Source organism: Gobius niger (genome assembly GCF_951799975.1).
Source record: "Gobius niger genome assembly, chromosome: 5".
NCBI lineage: Eukaryota > Metazoa > Chordata > Actinopteri > Gobiiformes > Gobiidae > Gobius > Gobius niger.
In genome coordinates, this window is record NC_136856.1 from 39488802 (window position 1) to 39510588 (window position 21787).

Below are 21787 nucleotides of genomic sequence, written 5' to 3' on the forward strand. Positions count from 1 at the left end.
CAGAGCTACTGTTAGCGAGAGGAACCACTGCCCTGTCAGTGCATCAGAGCTAATCAGAGCTACTGTTAGCGAGAGGAACCACTGCCCTGTCAGTGCATCAGAGTTAATCAGAGCTACTGTTAGCGAGAGGAACCACCGCCCTGTCAGTGCATCAGAGTTAATCAGAACTACTGTTAGTGAGAGGAACCACCGCCCTGTCAGTGCATCAGAGCTAATCAGAACTACTGTTAGCGAGAGGAACCACCGCCCTGTCAGTGCATCAGAGCTAATCAGAACTACTGTTAGCGAGAGGAACCACCGCCCTGTCAGTGCATCAGAGTTAATCAGAACTACTGTTAGTGAGAGGAACCACCGCCCTGTCAGTGCATCAGAGCTAATCAGAACTACTGTTAGCGAGAGGAACCACCGCCCTGTCAGTGCATCAGAGCTAATCAGAACTACTGTTAGCGAGAGGAACCACCGCCCTGTCAGTGCATCAGAGCTAATCAGAGCTACTGTTAGTGAGAGGAACCACCGCCCTGTCAGTGCATCAGAGCTAATCAGAGCTACTGTTAGTGAGAGGAACCACCGCCCTGTCAGTGCATCAGAGCTAATCAGAGCTACTGTTAGCGAGAGGAACCACCGCCCTGTCAGTGCATCAGAGCTAATCAGAACTACTGTTAGCGAGAGGAACCACCGCCCTGTCAGTGCATCAGAGCTAATCAGAGCTACTGTTAGTGAGAGGAACCACCGCCCTGTCAGTGCATCAGAGCTAATCAGAGCTACTGTTAGCGAGAGGAACCACCGCCCTGTCAGTGCATCAGAGCTAATCAGAACTACTGTTAGCGAGAGGAACCACCGCCCAGTCAGTGCATCAGAGCTAATCAGAGCTACTGTTAGTGAGAGGAACCACCGCCCTGTCAGTGCATCCGAGCTAATCAGAACTACTGTTAGCGAGAGGAACCACCGCCCTGTCAGTGCATCAGAGCTAATCAGAACTACTGTTAGCGAGAGGAACCACCGCCCTGTCAGTGCATCAGAGCTAATCAGAGCTACTGTTAGCGAGAGGAACCACCGCCCTGTCAGTGCATCAGAGCTAATCAGAACTACTGTTAGTGAGAGGAACCACCGCCCTGTCAGTGCATCAGAGCTAATCAGAGCTACTGTTAGCGAGAGGAACCACCGCCCTGTCAGTGCATCAGAGCTAATCAGAGCTACTGTTAGCGAGAGGAACCACCGCCCTGTCAGTGCATCAGAGCTAATCAGAGCTACTGTTAGCGAGAGGAACCACCGCCCTGTCAGTGCATCAGAGCTAATCAGAGCTACTGTTAGCGAGAGGAACCACCGCCCTGTCAGTGCATCAGAGCTAATCAGAACTACTGTTAGCGAGAGGAACCACCGCCCTGTCAGTGCATCAGAGCGAATCAGAACTACCGGGTGGCTCCCCCGGACCCCCTGGCCGCTTCACGCTCGTCTCGGGCTGACTTTACAGGCCTGCGCTTCTCCCGCCCTGTGTCTGAGCTTCTCTGCTGCTGCACCTGGTTTGGCCTCAGGCTTTAGTCTGACAGATAAAAGCTGCGGCTGCTTTTAGATCTATGTGTTTTGGTGCGTGTTCGTGTTCAGTGCTTTGTTGTAGCGTAGAGCGTAGACTTCCAGGAGTTCACCAACATAAATCTGTTTAAAGTGCAACTAAACGGGCGTGGCAGAGCCTTTCCCCGCCCACAAACAGAAGTCAAAATTGCTGAGAAAGGGGTGGTCTCGGAGGCTTTGGGGGAGACGAGGGGGGTGAGTGTGTGGGCGGGGTCTGCTCTGTTGACAGTCTCAGACCACGCCCCTCGATCTGACAGGACTGACAGACTGCTGTTACCGCTGTCACCACTGTGCGCAAGGTTGATTTTTTCGTAGGAGAGTTGGTACATTCTCATGACTTGTGATTGCTTGATGTAGCAACTAGTGATGCGCGGGTCAGGGTTTTTTTCAACCCGCGGGTCCCGCATTTGGAGCAGGTTCTAACCCGACCCAGCCCGCCCCGCAACGTTGTTCTATTTTTACAACCCGCCCCGCAACCATTAAATATTACACGTTACAAATATGATCCGTATGAACAGCACCGGCGTGTCAGCCCCTCGCGCGCGCGCGCTCTCTCTCTCTCTCTCTCTCTCTCTCCCTCCGAAGAGCGCTGGCAAGAGGGAGAGAGGAAGAGAGCAGAGGTCGGCCTAACGCGAAGTCACACACAGTCGCACATACGGTGGAAAATAGGAGACACAAGCTCCACAAAAGCGTTCTCTGGATCACAAGCTGCAAAACGCTGCTTGTTTTATGAAAATCCGACGTATATTTACGCCAAAAACCTGCTGTAAGGACGACGGTGGAACCCGCAACCCGCGCATCACTAGTAGCAACTATCCTACGAAAATAAATAAATAAAAGATGGCCGCTGGTAGATACTCGCTCGCTGTCAGTGACTGCGAACAGAGAGAGAGCATCGCACAGTAGCTTTTCTAAGGGATTTATTCCTCTGCACCACCTCAGCCGAAGTGTGAGCATCGCATGGGCGCCATCTACTGGTTTGACTGCGCGACGCGTGTCCTGGTTGCTACGTGACGGAGGCGGAGGCGTGTGTGGGCGGGGCCACAGAGGCACAGTGGCAGAACCACGGGCAGAACTGATGACGTTTTCTGGACGCTGTGGACACACTCTCCTCCAACCACAAAATATCAAATGTAGTTGCTGCGTGAAACCAGTAGAGGCGCTAACCCTGCGGTTTTAGACACAAAAGTGAGATTTTGAACAAGTTTGCACCAAATGTCAACATATTGACTGGGACATGTAGCTAACTCTATTCAACAACCATGTAGACCGTTTATCAGCAAAAAAAAGTGGATTTGGTGTTAAGTTACTCTTTAACCAGTGGCCGAAGCAGCAGTGAATGACATAAACTGAGCGTCATATCTTCTGTTCTCGTGGCGTTGAAGGCTGTGTTTGACTCCAAAGAAAGGCTCAGAGCGGCGGGTGCATATCTGCTCCGCCCCCTGCCTCAGCTGAGCGGGACAGGGCGACGCCCACTTCTCTATTCCTCAGCTTTATACGAGCCATCGCTGTTATTGTTACTTCCGCAATCATCGCCGGATGTTTTGGTGAATGGTCAGCGACAGCTGATGCCTCCAGGTCTAACTCGGTTTTATAAAATTATAGATCTGTTACAGCGTAAGAGGAGCAATGCCCTGTTTATGGACATTGTTTTTGCCGATCATAGGATCTTTATCACATTTTTATCAAATATGAAAATGTAAAATGCCGACCACGGCCGACGGATGTGACGCCATCGCTCGTATTAAAAGCGACTGTTCTCTTCACCACAGCCCTTTTTGTTAAACTGCCGTCAAATGCAAAGGAAAGTGGAGGAAACAGATTTGACAACGGGGCTCATAGACATTATTTCATGCAGCTGTTTTTCTTTTTCTTCCACATTATGCTGCGCTGCTGCTGCTCATGTGCACTTGTAAACAGCTCCTCGTGCTTCTCTAATCGGCCGTGGCTCGGTTCGTTTGTGTAAGTGTGAGCGCGAGACGTTCGGGACATCCAGGCCTTTCCTCAGACGAGCTGGAGAGTGTTGTGTTGCTTAATGTTACATCAATATACAGGCCCAGGGGTCAATGATGTGCATTCTATTATATTTGTAATTCAGTTAGACTTATAGACTACTTTAAATGGAAAAGTCCTTTATTACAACTGTCTGACTTGTGTACTTCTGTCTCAGGATATGACTCAGGCTGCAGGAGAGCAAACTAACTACTGACCCACACAAACTGTTCAAGCAGAAAGATGCACAATAGGTTCATGATTTAGGATCTGTTTCTTTTGTTTCATCAGGAAAAAAATGGAAAAACTTGGATTTATGATGAGAAAGAAATCCAGATTGAGACCCAGCTGTGAGTCTCTGAAGTCCAAAGGTCTGAGCATCGACTTCAACAGGTTTGTCCAGTTTTCTGTCCATTTCTCAGTGTAACTTTCTCTCACTGTCGCCTCTGTTTTCATCAGGGACTTGGACACCCCTGGTTCTGGCCTGAGCTGCTTTTCTGATGCTACATTTGAAGACCCAGAGTAAGTCTTCTGCAGTGATACGGTGTGAGTGGTTAAACAGGTCTGAGTGAGGAGGTCGGAACCAGTAAAAGACAAGAATAAAAGTGAGACAGAAAGTCTAGTTTGAAAACCTCCTCTCCTTGGAGGGCGAGCTCACTGTGAAGACAATGGCTACAGGTTTAGTCTGGTCACTGTCGCTCTTATAGAAATGGCTTGAATGGTTTTCTGTTGAAGCCTGTCCCTCTCAGATGTGTCACACTGAACTCTATTTCCAGAGAGGAGTCCTGTCCAGAGCACTCTGACCCTCATCTGCTCCGCATCTTCATGGTCTGTACAGTGTCCTTATGTTTGGTACATGTGTGTGTGTCGTGCTCTTAAAGCTGTGCTGTTTGTTGCAGGGTCTGGAGAAGGACATCCTGACTTTTGTCCAAGAGCAGCTGAGGAGGTTGTACAAGGTCCTCGCCTCAGATTACCCAGAATACTTAGGGCATGAGGAGGAGGACCCGAGCGCAGAGGCTTTTCTGAACTTCACAGTGGACTTCCTGAAGAGGAGGAAGCAGGAGCCACTGGCCGAGCGTCTGCACAGCCGTAAGAACTGTCTATGTTATTTATTAGGGCTGTGCATTGAATCAGATTGTGATTAAATCTATGCTTGGCTTGATGTCAAGGTCTCTTAATCTCATTTCCCCTGATTCTCCTGTGTTCATGTGTTGCATCGCCGCGGTTTGTTGGCTTGGAGCGATTTTGTTTTCGAAAAGCAAGGCCGTGGGAACCCAGGGTGCTGAGGGGGCTGCAGCACCCCTTGTTGGATAGTTTGGGAACAGCAGGCAATATTAACCCCTTAACTCCCACCAGAACCGAGCACATTTTCTCCAGTTTGGCTTTACCTCAATCCAAAAGCTTCTGGAAAAAAGGTGTGAAAATAACAAAACTGAGACGAAAACAATGATGGAAATGTGACAAAAAAGTGAGAAAACATTGACAAAAAAATGACGAAAAATTGATGAAAAATTGACAAAAAATTGTTTAAAAAAATTGACGAAAAAATGAAAAAAAATTTGACAAAAAATGACTAATATTTGATTTAAAAAAAACACGAAAAAATGACAAAAAAGTGACAAAAATGAGTTGAATACCCAACAAAAAAATGATGGAAAAACAATCTGATGAGGTGAGGAAAAAGATCCTCTCGGTTCAGGCGGGAGTTAAGAGGTTAATAAATAGGAAATACGCGCAGAAAAAGCGTTTTGGGGGTACATTTTGTCCCTCAGCGCCCCCTAGCTAAAATATCATCCCACGGCTCTGGCGAAAAGAGACACTTCTACTTGCAACAATAACCATTCATTGCACTAAAATCTAATCTGATTCCACACAAGATGTTATATTTGGTACAAAGAGAAGAATCTAGATAAAACTAGGGATGCACCGATACCAGTATCGGGTATCGGGCCGATACCACATGCTTGTACTCATACTCGTACTCATTAATGAGGTCCCGATACCAGAAACCGATACCATTTGACGTGAGGCCAGCGCTCCTCGAGGCGCGGCTACGAGGCGCGGCTACGAGGCGCAGCTACGAGGCGCAGCTACGAGGCGCAGCTACGAGGCGCCTCAGCTGAGGAGAGAAGAAGCAACAAACTGTAGAATAGTTTAGTGTAAACACAATAATCCACATAGAGCTGACTTTATTACAGACTGCGCTCTCTAAACCAGAGTCTGGGCTGGATTTAACCAGAGCTAAACGTCTGCAGTGTTTACAACATACAGGCTAACGTTGCTAACTCGCTGCAGCGTCTGCAGTGTTTACAACATACAGGCTAACGTCGCTAACTCGCGGCTAACAGTTTGGGCCATTCTGACGCCGTTTTATGCCCAGGGGTTTATTCATCTGAAAAACTAACCCAGCGACTAAAAAGTCCTCAGAAAATCCAAAGTAAAGACATACAGCATGTTTATATTGAGGAAAATGAGCTGCAGCAGAACAATGAAAACGCTGTAGCTACTCGCTAAGTTACTACAAACACACGAGACAATCTACAGGAGCTGAAGTAAAGACGGAAAGAGACCATTTAAGTAACATCTCAATACTATTGTTAAATAAAAACACATAAATGAATAAAGCTCAGGCATTGGGAGCTTTAGGACATGGGCTTTTCTGTCTCTGATGGACAGAGACATAAACATAAAAAATTATATTGAATGAAAATAAAATAAATAAATAAATGGCATCAGCACAATTCTAATATAACTGCTCTTAAATGTGTCGCCGACTTTACTTAAGGAAATGTACATGAGTAAATTAACTCATTACAAACCAATCTGCTGTGAAAAAAGTAAGAATGAAGAAAATGCCTTGTACTCGATATTCTGTATTCGGTATCGGCGAGTACTTAAATCCAAGTACTCGTATCGGTTTTAGAAATAGTGGTATCGGTGCCTCCCTAGATAAAACCTAATAATATATGTAAGGGTATATTTTAGACTCAATGATGTTCACGATGGAAATGTGTTTTTGTGTAACTTGCGGCCGCTCTACAGTCCACAGGGTCACTCAGCATCACAGAGTCATGTCCATGTGTTTTGTGTCTTAGGGAGTCCCAGAGTCTGCAGAGATGAACTGAGGAGGTTTCTGCAGCAGAAGTTCATCTGTGTGTCTGAGGGCATCGCTAAAGCAGGAAACCCCACCCTCCTGAACCAGATCTTCACAGAGCTCCACATCACCGAGGGAGGGGCCGCAGAGGTCAACCAGGAGCATGAGGTCAGACACATCGAGGCGGCGTCCAGGAAACCAGCCGCTCCAGAGACCACTATGAAATGTGAAGAGCTCTTTAAAGACCACAAACAGGCAGAAGAAACAACAAAGAGACAAGGGCCGATCAGGACAGTGCTGACGAAGGGCGTGGCTGGAGTGGGGAAGACGGTGCTGACTCAGAAGTTCAGTCTGGACTGGGCTGAAGGCAGAGCCAACCAGGACATCCAGCTGCTGTTCCCCTTCACGTTCAGACAGCTCAATGTGCTCAGAGACAGACAGTTCAGCCTGGTGGAGCTGCTGCACCACGTCTTCAGTCAAACTCAAAGCCTCTGTGGATTGAATCACCAGGTGCTCTTCATCTTGGACGGTCTGGACGAGTGCAGACTTCCTCTGGACTTCAGCCGGACCCGGGTCCTCACTGACCCCACAGAGAGCGTGTCTCTGGAGGTGCTGCTGGTGAATCTCATCAGAGGGAACCTGCTTCCCTCCGCTCGCCTCTGGATAACCACACGCCCCGCCGCGGCCAATCAGATCCCGGCTGAGTGCGTCTCCATGGTGACAGAGGTGCGAGGGTTCAGCGACTCACAGAAGGAAGAGTATTTCAGGAAGAGGTTCAGAGACGAGCAGCAGGCCACAGCAATGATCTCCCACATCAAGAAATCTGTAAGTCTGTTCATCATGTGCCACCTGCCGGTCTTCAGCTGGATGCTCACCACAGTCCTGCACCATGTGATGGACTCTGAAGTCAAAGAACAGCTGCCTCAGACAATGACAGAGATGTACATCCACTTCCTGGTGGTTCAGGCCAAAGTCAAGAGCGTCAAGTACGACGGCCGCTCCGTGACAGACCCTCACTGGAGTCCAGAGACCAGGAGGATGGTGGAGTGTTTGGGAAAACTGGCCTTTGAGCAGCTGCAGAAAGGAAACCTGATCTTCTACGAGTCAGACATGAGCGAGTGTGGGCTGGACGCTGCAGACGCCTCAGTGTACTCCGGAGTCTTCACACAGGTCTTTAGAGAAGAGCCAGGTCTGTACCAGGACAAGGTCTTCTGCTTCATCCATCTGAGCGTGCAGGAGTTTCTGGCTGCTCTTCACGTCCATCTCACTTTCTTCAACTCTGGAGTCAACCTGATGTCCGAGTCCAAGCGTTGGTTTAAGAAAGAATCTCAAGTGAAGTTCTATGAGTCTGCTGTGATCAAGGCCTTAAAGAGTCCAAATGGACACCTGGATTTGTTCCTGCGCTTCCTCATGGGTCTGTCTCTGTCGACCAATCAGAGTCTGCTGTCGGGTCTGCAGACTCAGACAGGGAGTCGTTCACCGACCAACGTGGAGACAGCAGAGTACATCAAAGAGAGGCTTAATTATGGCTTATCTGCAGAACAAAGAATGAACCTGCTCCACTGTCTGAATGAACTGAACGACCACAGTCTGGTGGAGCAGGTGCAGCAGAGCCTGAGAGAAGGACGTTTATCTGATAAAGTCTTGTCTTCTTCTGAGTGGTCGGCCGTGGCTTTCCTCGTCCTGTCCTCAGACTCAGACCTGGAGGAGTTTGACCTGAGGAAATACCATCCTTCAGTGAAAGCTCTTAAGGCTCTGATGCCACTGGCCAAAGCCTCCACCAGAGTCATGTGAGTCCACTTCATTTATATGGTTTATTTATTTATTTATTTATTTGAGCATACATTTTGCTCAAAAGGAGTAGGCTGAAGCAAAAGCTTATGAGCGCCTACCCCCAACTCAAAATGATGAACTTTTCATTTCTCATAGTATAATCAGTGTAAACAAAACAACAACAAGGAACAATAGCAAAGAAACAAAACAAAAAAAGAAGAACTTGTTTCTTTTCAGAACAGCTTTTTGACTCACAACCACTGTATGAGCTATTCACATAATAACAGAAGCAAACACTATTACACTATTACTATTTCCTGCAAGATTGCTACAAGCAAGTAACAAAGCGACCATTCATATATTTCTTTCAGTTTCCAATGCCAAATATCAGCCACGTTCACTAGTTTTCATGACATAAGGGCACATTAATACACGTATTATAGTCCGTGTTCTTGTTGCTCCAGTTGTCATTACCAGGCTCAACACAATTTTAATCTATGTGCATTTTTAATGTATTATTATTATTTATATATATTTTATTATGTACAGTGTATGATGTGACCCCTACATCGAGTGGTGCGTTAAAAAGCCGGGTGTAGAGCGGGCCAGTTGAAGAGGGCAGTAGCTCCCCATCAACAAACCTGCCCCCAGCCGCCCTAACAGCTGATTTTGTAGATGTTGTTCGTCTGCTGTAAAGTGCATTAACCAATGAGGTTTATGAGCCCGTTGGAGGGGCTCATTCTTAATTATGTTTTAAGCAATAGAAATGACATCCGTTACAAGCAATTCCAAACACTCTGCCATTAATTAATCAATGTAAATTGGTTGTATTGCTCCCTCTAATGGCAACTAATTTCTTCTTTTCTGTATTTTTCAAAAGTCTTTTGTTTGTATTTATATTTGAACAGGTTGATGTTTGGACATTGTTTCATTTCCATATCCAAATTATTCCACAATTGCACCCCTTTAATTGTAGGGCTGAAGCTTTTCAAAGTTGAGCTATGTTTCTGAATCCTAAAGTTTAAATCTTCACGTAATTCATAAAAACCAGTGCGTTCTTGGCACCTTCTTTGTATTTGGCCTGGTAACAGTTTGTACCTTGCTCTGTATAGCATCTGTACAGTTTGGAACTCAACAATGTCATAAAACTTCATGATCCTTGATTTTAAGAATAATGGATTTGTGTGGTCCAGAAACCCAACTTTATGAATTACTCTGACAGCTCTTTTTTGCAACAATACTATTGGTTTAACTGTGTTTTTGTAAGTACTACCCCAAACCACAGCGCAATAGTATAAATAGGGCAAAATCAGAGAACAGTATAAGGTATGTAGCGCTTTGATATTTAAAATGTGCTTCGCTTTTGCTATTACTGCAATGCTTCTTGAAAGTTTAGTAGTTATATATTTAATGTGCGATTTCCAAGTAATTCTGTCGTCTATAATAACGCCAAGGAATTTGATTTCATGCACCTGCTCTATAACAACACCCTCTATCTGAGTTGCCTCCTGAGCATTAGAATCACAGTTGCCGAATATCATCAATTTGCTTTTACTCAAATTCAAGGATAATTTGTTTTGTTTGAACCACTTATTGACACTCTTGAGTTCCAAGTTAACAATCTGACACAGTTGTTGCAAATCGTCTCCTGCTGTGAACATATTTGTATCGTCTGCAAACAAAATGAATTTAAGTACCTGCGATGTTTTACTAATATCGTTAATGTACATATTAAACAATTTTGGACCCAGAATGGAACCTTGAGGTAAGCCACACACAATTTCTAGACAACTTGACTGATGGTCTCCTATTTTCACACATTGTTTTCTATTTTTTAAATAACTGGTGACCCACTGTAGAGCTACCCCCCTAATCCCATAACGTTCTAGTTTATCAATTAATATATCGTAGTTTATTGTGTCAAATGCTTTACTCAGGTCAATAAATAACCCTACTGCATATTTCTTGTTGTCTACAGCATTTGTTATTTCTTCAATTACATCAAAGAGTGCGTGCGAAGTTGAATGATTATTCCTAAAACCAAACTGATTATCAGAGAGTAAGTTATGTCTTTCAATAAAGCTATCAAGTCTAGAGTTAAAAACCTTCTCTAAGATTTTTGAAAATTGCGGTAAAAGGGAAACAGGCCTGTAGTTTGTAAAGAGATGTTTATCTCCAGCTTTGAACAGAGGAATGACTTTTGCTACTTTCATATTATCAGGAAATTGTCCAGTTTGCAACGATAAATTACAGACGTGTGTTAACGGCTTAGAGATGCTTTCAATGACAGATTTTAAGGTCTTCATATCCATATCATAGTAATCTGTCGACGTTTTATTTTTACACCCTCTAACAATGTCCAGTATCTCCTTTTCCTCCACAGGATTGAGGAACAAGGACATAGGATTTCTGTCTATCAGCTCACAGTTATAGTTCTCAACATTTTCAATTTTTGCTGCAAGGTTCGGTCCAACATCTACAAAAAATTCATTGAAAGTATTAACTACTTCATTCATATCCTTCATAGTTTTATCCTCGTCTTTGAAGTATTGTGGATAATTAATCATCCTTGGTTTATTTCTAATTATACTATTTAAGATATTCCATAGACCTTTAATGTTATTCTTGTTGCTATCTAACAACTTATTATAATAGTCCTGTTTACATTTTCTAATGATACTTGTTAGTTTATTTTTATATTTCTTGTATTTATCTTCAGCTTCCTTAGTTCTATAATTTATAAATTTTTTGTAAAGTGCATTTTTTTTCTTGCATGCATTTAGCAAACCCTTACACATCCATGGGTTTACTTTACATTTTCTGTTTTTACAGTATTTTTTCACTGGGCAATTTTTGTCAAATACTTTTTGAAATTTTTGCACAAACTCATCATATGCCTTATTGGTGTCATTCTCAGAGTATATATTACTCCAGTCTTGCGTTAATAGATCCTTTTTAAATGCATCAATAGTTATCTCTGTTTTTACTCTTCTAAACCAATACAAGTTTTCTTCCTTTTTTTTACCGTTCATTTTTGTACAATACAAATACTGGAAGGTGATCACTAATATCATTTATCATTAGTCCGCTGACTGTATCACTTTCTATTTCATTGGAAAAAATATTATCAATTAAAGTGGCACTGTGAGATGTGATTCTACTCGGTTTGGTAATTAGGGGAAACAGACCTATACTGAATAAAGTGTTGATAAATTCGTCCGTCTTTTTATGGTTATTTGGGTTTAACAGATCGATGTTAAAATCTCCCCCCACAAACATGACTTTATGATTGGAATTAGAAAAGTGCTCCTCCATCCAATTAGAAAAAACCTCTATATTAGACCCAGGGGTTCTATAAATACAACTTACAATGATATTTTTCTTTTTTTCCCTTGCAATTTCGACAGTAAGGCATTCAAAGACATCATCAACCACCATAGTGTTATTTTCAATCACTGTGTACTTATAATTTGAGTCTATAAACATAGCTACGCCCCCACCATGCTTATTTATTCTGTTCATGCTTGTAAACTCATAACCTTCAATAGAGAACTCCATTTCCCTGTCGTCATGAATCCATGTTTCTGTTATTAAAATTACATTGAAAGGTTTTGAAAACTGATTTAAGTAGCTCTTGATGTGGTCAAAGTTCGCATAAAGGCTTCGACTATTAAAGTGGATTACAGAAAAGGCATTCACGTTCCTAAATTTTCCATTGTAAACATCCTCTGCGTAATACTGACAGTCATTGATAGATCTCATATAAAAGTTATTTTCAGGGTCGATGTCGACCTCAATGTTCTGTAAATTATATTGTGAAAATTGTAACTCCAGGTTTGTTTCAGTAAATCTCCTTAGTGAGAGCTCCAAATCGGGGCTTCCTAAGATAGATGTGCTAAGTGCCATGTGCAATGGTGTGATTCAACATACCAGATTCGTATTATTCTGATGTTTATACTGGGTTTGGTGTGCTGGTGCGCGGATGAACTATTAGCTTGTCATAGCGCAAGAAGGCAATCTCTCCCCTTTCTCGTGCAGCTTTCAACTCCGGCATCAGTTCTCTTCGCTTCCTTTTGACATTGTCCGTGTAGTCTTCATTTATGAAGATTTTAGATCCCTTTAGACGTTTTGCCCTCTGCAGAATAGCTTCACGGTCCTTCCAGCGCAGTAGCCTAGCGATGATGGCTCTGGGCCGGACCCCCCCCCCGCCGTCTGGTTTCCCCACGCGGTGCGCCCTTTCCACCTCCACCGTGTGCTGCAGCTGGAGCTTCTCTTTTAGCAGTTGTTTCACTTTCTCCTCCGCGTCGGCCCAGGTTTCCCCCGGCGATTCGATCACTCCCTCGAAGACCAAGTTGTTTCTCCTGCTCTGCCCCTCCAGGTACTCCATTTTATCCGTCATAGTAAGCAAACTATCACAAACCTTGTATACATCGGCTTGTAATATGCTACTGCGTTCTGTGAGTTTTGCGCTCTGCTCCTTGAGGTTGTCCACCTCACCTTGCGTAAACTGCAGGCTCGTTTTGAGCTCCTGAATGTCCCTTGTTAGCAGGTCCATACGCGAGTTTGTAGACTCCACGATGATTTTTATGAATCCCTTAAAGTTCTCTTGTTGTTGATGGAGAAGCTCCTTGAACATATCCTTTTGTTGATCCATTAATTCGCCAACTCGACTAAGGCTCACATAATCCTCCTCTGCTGCCAAATCCAGCTGTTGCTTCGCCTCAGTTTTTGGCGGTTTTGGCATTTTGCTCTCGTCTCTCAACCGGACTCAGTACAAACGAGTTGAAATGAATGTTCAACTCGTTTGAACATTCATTTGATTCACCGTGCATTCGTTTGAAATGAATGCACGGTGAATCAAGTAGATGATTCACCGTGCTACAAATAGTGATGTGCCGATCGTGTCGAGGCTTCGAAACGTGTGCCGAGTAATCTAGAGGGGTGTTTATTGAAACGCGTATCGATGCATGTGTTGATCATTGATTCATTTTATTAGTACAGATACAAACAGAAGCAATATTTACAAGAACGTCTGAAAACAAAACCTTCAAACTTAAACCAGAGCAAATACACCAAAATGTGATGAAAGAGTAAAGCAGTAAATCTAAACAAAACCAAATGATTAAAGACACAAAGGATCAGACGACTCAGTTTAAAGACAGTTTTACAATCGTTTGGTTTAACGGAGTCTTAAAGTTTTCTTTGTGTTGAAAAATAACTGGTGCACTATTAAATCTGGGACATTTAAAGTCCAGGTCAGAAACAATAAAGCCAAAAAGATCCCACACAGAAGTTCAAGCCTCTGCCTCAGCTGTGGCCGAGTGTAGGACAAGTAACGTGAAGAAAACTCCTTTATCATCACACCAGTGTTATTGGTTTTAACATTAAAGGGATGTTTTAGAATCAATTATGACATTATTTAAGTTTTATTTATTCTTTTATTATTTCATTTAAATGGTTTTGTTGTCGACTCTATGGTTTTGTTTTTGTGTTTTTTTTCTGTCCCTCAGGATCTAATAAAGTATTTAATTGAAACTATCAGGACTGTTTTAAAGTTATAAATATCTCTCTTTCCCACAGTTTATCTGGGTGTAACCTCGACTACTGTGATGTTCTGGCTTCAGTCGTCAGCTCGTCCACTGTGACTCACCTGGACGTCAGTAACAACTTCCTCGGGGACGGGGGAGTGAAGGACCTGTGTGATAAACTGAAGAGCGCCCCCTGCAGGCTGCAGACCCTCAGGTGAGTTTCAGACACAGACCTCAGTCAAACTGTATCAAACAGAACTATAGTATTTGTCATTAGTTTCTCTGAGCAGCCTTTCACCTGCACCTGCTGAGGGTTTGAAAAACACATTTGGCTAAAATCCCTGTGTTTGTCTCAGACAGAAGCACTGGGAGGCGTGGCTCTAATAAGATTGTTTTGGATGTTTCATGTTTTTCTATAAATCCGTGTGATTTTGGGTGGTCCTTTAAACGGCTCACAGCAGCCGCGGTACAACAGCCCTCCTTCTGTCTCTGCACCTCACACTCTTTGAACCTGCGTCATTAACAAGGTACAGCCTTAATGTGTTCACTTTAGAATGAAGATTTAGCCCAGTCAGAACTGTGGCCCAGGGCCCAAATGCGGCGCCTTCAGGATTCCAAAAAGGACCAGCACTTTTTACTCTTTCACTTTAAAAATCATCATGAGCTTCATTAAAAAGATGAAAAAGAAAAGACAGACGGACCTGATATTAATGTTCCAAACGTCAAACACCCTGAGAAATAGTTTGTCCACCTCCTCCAATCCATAAGGCATCACTTTATTCACATTAAACCAGAAAGTGTAACACAGAAAATGTATCAGTAAATGTGAACTCTCTCCTTGTTCAAAATGAAAAGTAGATTTTAGATTGTGAGGAATTGTCTCTATATTCATTTACCTGTGGAAGAAGAACATTATTATTATTAAGTCAAATTTCACAAACTAAAATGGTAAAAATAATAAATAAGAACTCTTGTGCTCTATTGGCACCAACCAGTCAAGTCATTGTTCTTCTTCTCCAGCTGTTCTGAGCTTTAGTGTAATAGTTTCTCTCCACATCTGTCTCTCCTCAGTTTGTCTGACTGTGAACTGTCCGATGGCTGCTGTGATGATCTGGCCTCAGTCCTCAGCTCCTCGAGTCTGACACACCTGGACCTCAGCCACAATGACCTCGGGGACTCAGGAGTGGAGAAACTGTGTGCTGGACTGAAGAGCGCCCCCTGCAGGCTGGAGGTCCTCAGGTGAGACTGGCCCTACAGTGTCTCCTGTGTCCCACAGTCATGACTGATGTTGTAGCTGCTGTGTTTTCAGACTGTCCGGATGCTTAGTCTCAGAGAGGGGCGGGGCTTCTCTGGCCTCAGCTCTAGGCTCCGCCCACTCTGCTGTGAGAGAGTTAGACTTGAGCTACAACCATCCAGGAGCCTCCGCTGAGCTCCTGAGCGCTGTACGGGACGACCCCCTCTGCCCCCTGGACTCTCTCAGGTGAGGAACACAGACACTCACGTCTCAGAGGTGGATTTCAGTGCAGTCACACTCTCCCATCATCAACACAAGGTCAGACATGAATCCAACACTGGACCTTTTGTTATTGCAGAAGCTCATTGAAACAAAGCCACAGTGAATGTGCTGTAATCAAAGCTAAAGGCGTCCAACCAAACATTGGAGCATGTGACCTTTTCTTGTGGAGACTTTATTTTGCTCAGGCTGTGGATTTGAATAGACTGTGGATTCATTCATTGAAAGTGGAAATGGTTTGAAAGCTCACCTGACAAACCCTAAAGGCTCCCGAGCTGAAAGTGGAGGGTTTATCAGTGGATTGTTCCCTGGTTTGGTCTCGGTCTCTGCTCTGGTCGACTCTAAACTTGTCACCTGTGAATCCTCAGTGAATGACTGTGTTTCAGGCTGGATCCTGCTGGAGAGCGATGGATGGTTAAAGGCCTAAGGAAGTGTGAGTATTCAGGAAGTGATGTCATTGGTGTGTTGTAAACAGTAGACTGTGAATAATGGAGGGACTGTGGAGGCGTCGGCTTCACCCATAGCGGCTAAAGGAAGCTCATCCATGCAAGTTATTTAACCATGCACATACTTTTACTTCAAGATCACTTTCCTTTGACAATTCTATTCAAATATCATTAGATGTAACTGTTTTTCATCTATAGACAGGATGAACATCCTTTTTATTCTAAACCCTCAATGTTCTGGACAAAGAACATTTCACACTTATTCTGTTTCTCTGCTGACATTGCATTCCCTCAGTTACAAATCCAAGTTCCTCATGTTCAGCGCCTGCGTAGCCTCGTACCCTTAACACTGTCGTCAGGAACAGGAAGTGATGTTGTGTATTTGTGTCTCAGATTTGTGTGAAGTCTTTCTGGATCCGAACACGGCCAACAACACACTGGAACTGTCCCAGGATAAACGCTCTGTGACCCACGTGGAGGAGCTGCAGCTGTTCCCACCTCACCAGGACAGGTTCAGCTCCTGTTCTCAGGTCCTGAGCTCCACGGCTCTGACCGGCCGCTGCTACTGGGAGGCGGAGCTTAGATGGGACGTGGAGATAGCAGTGAGTTACAAAGGAATCAGAAGAAATGGGGACAGTGAGGAGTGTAGGTTTGGAGACAATGATCAGTCCTGGAGTCTGAGGGTCAGGGGAGACAGTGTGTGTTTGTGTCATAATAAAAGGGAAATAGATTTGAATAGGCGCATATCTTCAGGTACAGTAGGTGTGCTGCTGGACACTGAGGCTGGAGCTCTGTCCTTCTATAAGGTTTCCTCTGATGGACGTCTGATCCACCTCCGCACCTTCAGCTCCAGTTTCTCTGAGCCTCTGTTTGCCGGGTTTGGACTGGAGCGCCCGGGTTCCTCTGTGTCGCTGCTGAATCAGACAGACTTTGATTCTTCCTGAGTTCCTTTAAATCAGAGCGTGAACTAAACCTCAGATGAACTTGCTCTTCACAGGATTCATGACGCCACAATGAAATATATCCTTGTATGTAAATATTTGGACTATTTCTTCCCTTTTAGAGGATTTCATTTTTGTTTCCATGATCCAGAGTGGAAAATGACCTGACGACACAAATGTCCCACTGCTCTAAAATAACAAAGGCTTTGTATATGTGCTGCTCCCTATTGTGTCATATACATTTACACCGAGCGCTTCAGATTAATGCACATTGATTTTTCTGTATGTTCTTCGATCAATAAAGTGACTTTCTTATTATTTGTGTGATTACTGACTTAATTACTGATCCGTCAGCTCCATCTTTCCTCATCATCATACACTGTGTTCAACATCGTGTAAAACCTATGGGACCATGTTGTTCTTTCACACAGGCTAAAGCAGTTTGATTCAACCTAAAGGTGCCGTGTGGAACTTTCTATGGATGGAACGTATAAGTAATCACAGAGATGGTTCCATCAGCAGAGAAAACCCACCAGAAACCCTACAAACAGCTCATCCTGGAGCGTCAGAGAGGCCACTGTGATGAAAGTAAAGACGCCTCGCTAACCCCCCACTTGTGCTTATTCTCTAAAACACGAATCGCTCAAAGGAATCTCGACTAGTTCAGGGGTAAATGCTTTATCCATCGAGTCAGAAACATCAGGAAACAAACACTGAAAGATCCACAGCAAAAGCCAATCGTCTCTTTGCTCAGCAGACACTGGGCACGTTTTATTCGGCTCTGTTTGTGTGATTGGTGCAGGATTCAGAGCTGTTCCATCAGTCTGAAGCTCGCTCTTATTGGTCGAGGTCTAAAATCTGAGGAGGCTCCTGAGGTCCTGCTGGAGGTTCTGGCTCCTGGCTGCTCTCCTGCAACACAAACAGTGCACAGTTTCACCGAAAGACCAAGAAGAGCTCCAAAGGGGAAGAAACAGGCAAAGCAGAGAATCCCACTCACTGCTATGAGAATGAATGACATGAAGTAAAGTGTAGAGTCTCCTTACAGCCTGATGCCTGTTTTCTCTCCATCCACAACCTGCTGACCCTCATCTCCTCCGTGTCAGTGATGTCCTACTACAGCCACAGCCCTCCTCCATCTCCTCCTCGCCCTTCACTTCTCACCTCCGAAAACTACAAAGTCTGGATTAACAGGCGTTATTTTGAGTGTAGAATATTGTGGTCCATTTTCGGTTCTGTGGGAAACAAGACGTTCTCACCTGTGATGAAATAAGTGGAGCAAACTTTCACAGGCTCACTTGATTCTTTTTTTTTTTTTTAACCCCTTAACTCCCACCTGGACCGAGCACATTTTCTCCAGTCTGGCTTTACCCCAATCCAAAAGCTTCTGGGAAAAAGCTGTGGAAAAAGCAACAAAACTGAGACGAAAACAATGATGGAAATGTGAAAAAAAAGTGAGAAAACATTGACAAAAAAATGACAAAAAATGTGACAAAAAATGACAAAAAAATGACAAAAATGTGACAAAAAATGACAAAAATGTGACAAAAAATGACAAAAAAATGACAAAAATGTGACAAAAAATGACAAAAATGTGACAAAAAATGACAAAAATGTGACAAAAAATGACAAAAATTTGGCAAAAAATGACAAAAATGTGACAAAAAATGACCAAAAAATGTGACAAAAAATGACAAAAATGAGTTGAGGTTCAGGCGGGAGTTAAGAGGTTCAAGGGGCTAGATGCAAATCAGCCATTTCATACTCACTACTGCCACCTCAGGTCATACGTGTAACTGCAGCTTCTATATTAAGCTTGTCTGGGCTCATTCTACAAATCAGGACATTGTTGGAACATGTGGGGGGAGGAAAACACATCATTTTAACATTTTTAAACTCCGTAAAGTCCCTTTAAACTAATCAGTAATTACTTGTTTTTGAAAGTAACTAGAATAGCTGTGAAGGAGTAATCAGTAGGATTACTTTTATGGCGTAATCCCAAAATCACTGGTTACCATGGCAGCTCCTTGTTATTGTGTTGTTAAAGGGATTGTAGCATCCCAGCAGAACAGATAAAGCGTACAAGTGGATCTTGTGTACTATAAATCCGTCTTTTATTCCACCGTAACAATCTCCACCGTAAGAGCTGGACAAACCATATACAATATTACACAACAGCCATAAACATTCAAATGTATAATAAAATGAACAGTGAATTACCTTTTTCCCCATTACAGCTAGGAGCTAAAAATGGATCTTAAAGTGCCATGTTCCTTCCCGCCATGAGGCGACACAAACATTTAACCACTTCCTCATGTTCTTTCACAGGAAGTGACGGTATTCGACAGGAAGTACTTCAGTATAAAATAGTGTCCATTACACTCCCCCCAATCACGAGTTAAATGAGTGATTACCATTAATACATCATCAAATCATACAACAGTTAGGTAAATCTGTTTAGAATGTACAAACAATTAGTTCAAGGCAGTGACTTAATTTATGTTCAGAGACTCATTGCTTCCAAAGTTTACATTATGGAGCACTGTGGGGTGTCTTCCATTACAAATGTTACATCGTAGCCTATGCTTACAATCCAAAACTCCATGTCCTGACTCCAAACACCCATAACACAAAGCCTGCCCCCTCACATAAGCACGGCGTTCCAATATTGAGAGATCCATAAAATTTGAACACTCAGTCAATTGATGGTAGTTATTGTTACAGTAGATACAAGGTGGCCTATGCCTTACAGATTTTCTGTTCTCAGCAGAAGAGTGAGTTGTTAAAGTACTAGCCCTGGGCACTTTGATTTCAGAAGTGGTACCCTTAACTACAAGACGAAGAGCATGGAGAGATGTAACCGGATTACAAGCTATTTCTGCTTCAAGCGTAATGAACAAAACAAAATCTTTGAAAGTGGGAAAAACATTAGATTGCATCAATTTCTGAGTTACATGTCTGTTCCAGCTAGTAATGACCCAGTCTGGCAGTTTTGAAATAATCTTTTGATTTTCTTCACAGTCATTTAACATTTCCAAACCCTGGACATGAGGCATTGCTTGTAGACAAGTATTCAAAAAATCAGAATAATTTCTTAATCCCTCTGCATCTTTACCGTTAATCTTTGGCCAGTTATTTATCCTTTTTCTGAACGCTCTTTGAATAGCAAAAGATTGACCAAAACGTTCATTCAATTTACACCAAGCATCCTGATAAGCATCATCGTCACTTCTGAAAAATGTACCTTCTAACATTTGCCTCACGGGACCCCCAACATAATTTTTAAGATAATACAATTTTTCCCTTGAAGTTAGATTTCCTTTATCAATTAGTGCAGTAAATGCCGTTCTCCAATCAATAAACTCAATGGGATCGCCAGTAAAAATAGAAGGTTCTGGCACAGGAAGTCTATTTAATATTAAATGATCTTGAATAACTTTAAACAAAGGAGAAAGTTCAGAATCGTTGTGTTTGACCATGGGGACTGATTCCAATGCACCTCGAATAGGCCCTTCAGGTAAGTCTTTAAAATGATTTTCTAAAGGCAGTGCAGGTGTAGAAGTAGTTGTAGCAGAATTAATACAAGCAGTTCTGTTATCAAGTAGCGTTTTAGTTTGACCAGTGGGTGACAGGGGCGTTGGGGAGGTTGTAATGACCTTAGGCTTCGATGGAGCATGATCCAGAGGCTGAGCACTATTGTCAATTGTGCGGCGTGCAGGGGGCACAACCGTCAAAATGTCTGACACTCCTCTATTCACCTGGTTCATCAATTCCTCATCAAAAATCTTCAGTCTTGCTTCTGCCACCCGTATTTCTCTTGCAGCTTGTAATCGGATAAGCTCCTGCTTCTTTTCTTCAATTTCCCTTTTATGCTGTTCCTCTAATTGACTTTTTTAAGGATTTCTTCCTCCAGTATTAGTGCATAACTTTCTCTTTTTGCCCACAGCTCCTCCTCAGACATGAAGGACATTAGTCTCCTTCTGGCATCTCGGATATCCAATTTCCATTTCTCATAAGAAGAAAGCAGTCTCCTTTCAATCCTTGTGACTTCATCTTCCATAGTGGATACAGCAGTATTGGCTAGAAGTGACTGCTCAACAACTTGCACCCCTTGCTCCATTTGTTTTTCTAGATTTTTAGATCGTGTGCCAGTAATCAGCGATGGAGTTAAAATATTTACAAAACTTAAGAGAAAACACAGTGAAAACTTTAGCGCCTTTTAAAATGTCCATATCATCTCATTGTCCTTGTCAGATTTTTCTTCTGGGCCAATGTCCTTTGTTGGCTTGTTCAGCCATATGTTTTGCCCAAAAGACACAAACTCCGTGTAGGTTTAAGTCGTGGCTCTCTTTACTTTAGAGAAAAGGAGTACTCACAATGTCCGAGAGCATTCTTTGACCACTTAGTATCCTGAATCCAGGAGTTTTTCCCGTCGATGGTTTACTTCTTTGCCGACTTGAGTGCGAAGGCCCATTTCATGACCACAGCGGCGGTGCAAACAAAGATGCCGAATCGGCGACAGCCACCTTCGGGTGAAGCTCTTACTGTAGCATCCCAGCAGAACAGATAAAGCGTACAAGTGGATCTTGTGTACTATAAATCCGTCTTTTATTCCACCGTAACAATCTCCACCGTAAGAGCTGGACAAACCATATACAATATTACACAACAGCCATAAACATTCAAATGTATAATAAAATGAACAGTGAATTACCTTTTTCCCCATTACAGCTAGGAGCTAAAAATGGATCTTAAAGTGCCATGTTCCTTCCCGCCATGAGGCGACACAAACATTTAACCACTTCCTCATGTTCTTTCACAGGAAGTGACGGTATTCGACAGGAAGTACTTCAGTATAAAATAGTGTCCATTACACCTGGACTAACAGTTTCAAAGCCTGTTTTTTTTTTTTTTTTTTTGCTCTGTACCTGCTT

General features: G+C 43.3%; 2 protein-coding genes across 2 annotated transcripts in view; both read left to right on the top strand.

Annotated features, from left to right (window-relative positions):
• LOC306962771 (uncharacterized protein) overlaps window positions 1-21787 on the top strand; it is a 1040752-nt gene that overhangs the window by 309268 nt on the left and 709697 nt on the right. The gene's annotated exons all lie outside the window — the stretch shown is intronic.
• On the top strand, window positions 3881-17174 carry LOC306963503 (uncharacterized protein; the record flags this gene model as incomplete). The annotated part of the gene is made up of 13 exons (XM_079557077.1): window positions 3881-3954; window positions 4021-4083; window positions 4311-4389; window positions 4461-4650; window positions 6657-6881; window positions 7023-7194; window positions 7519-7703; window positions 7941-8445; window positions 14009-14170; window positions 15028-15195; window positions 15266-15436; window positions 15856-15902; window positions 16309-17174. 13 exons carry the CDS (start codon window positions 3881-3883, stop codon window positions 16857-16859), a joined length of 2592 nt encoding a protein of 863 aa, XP_079413203.1. The 3' UTR covers window positions 16860-17174.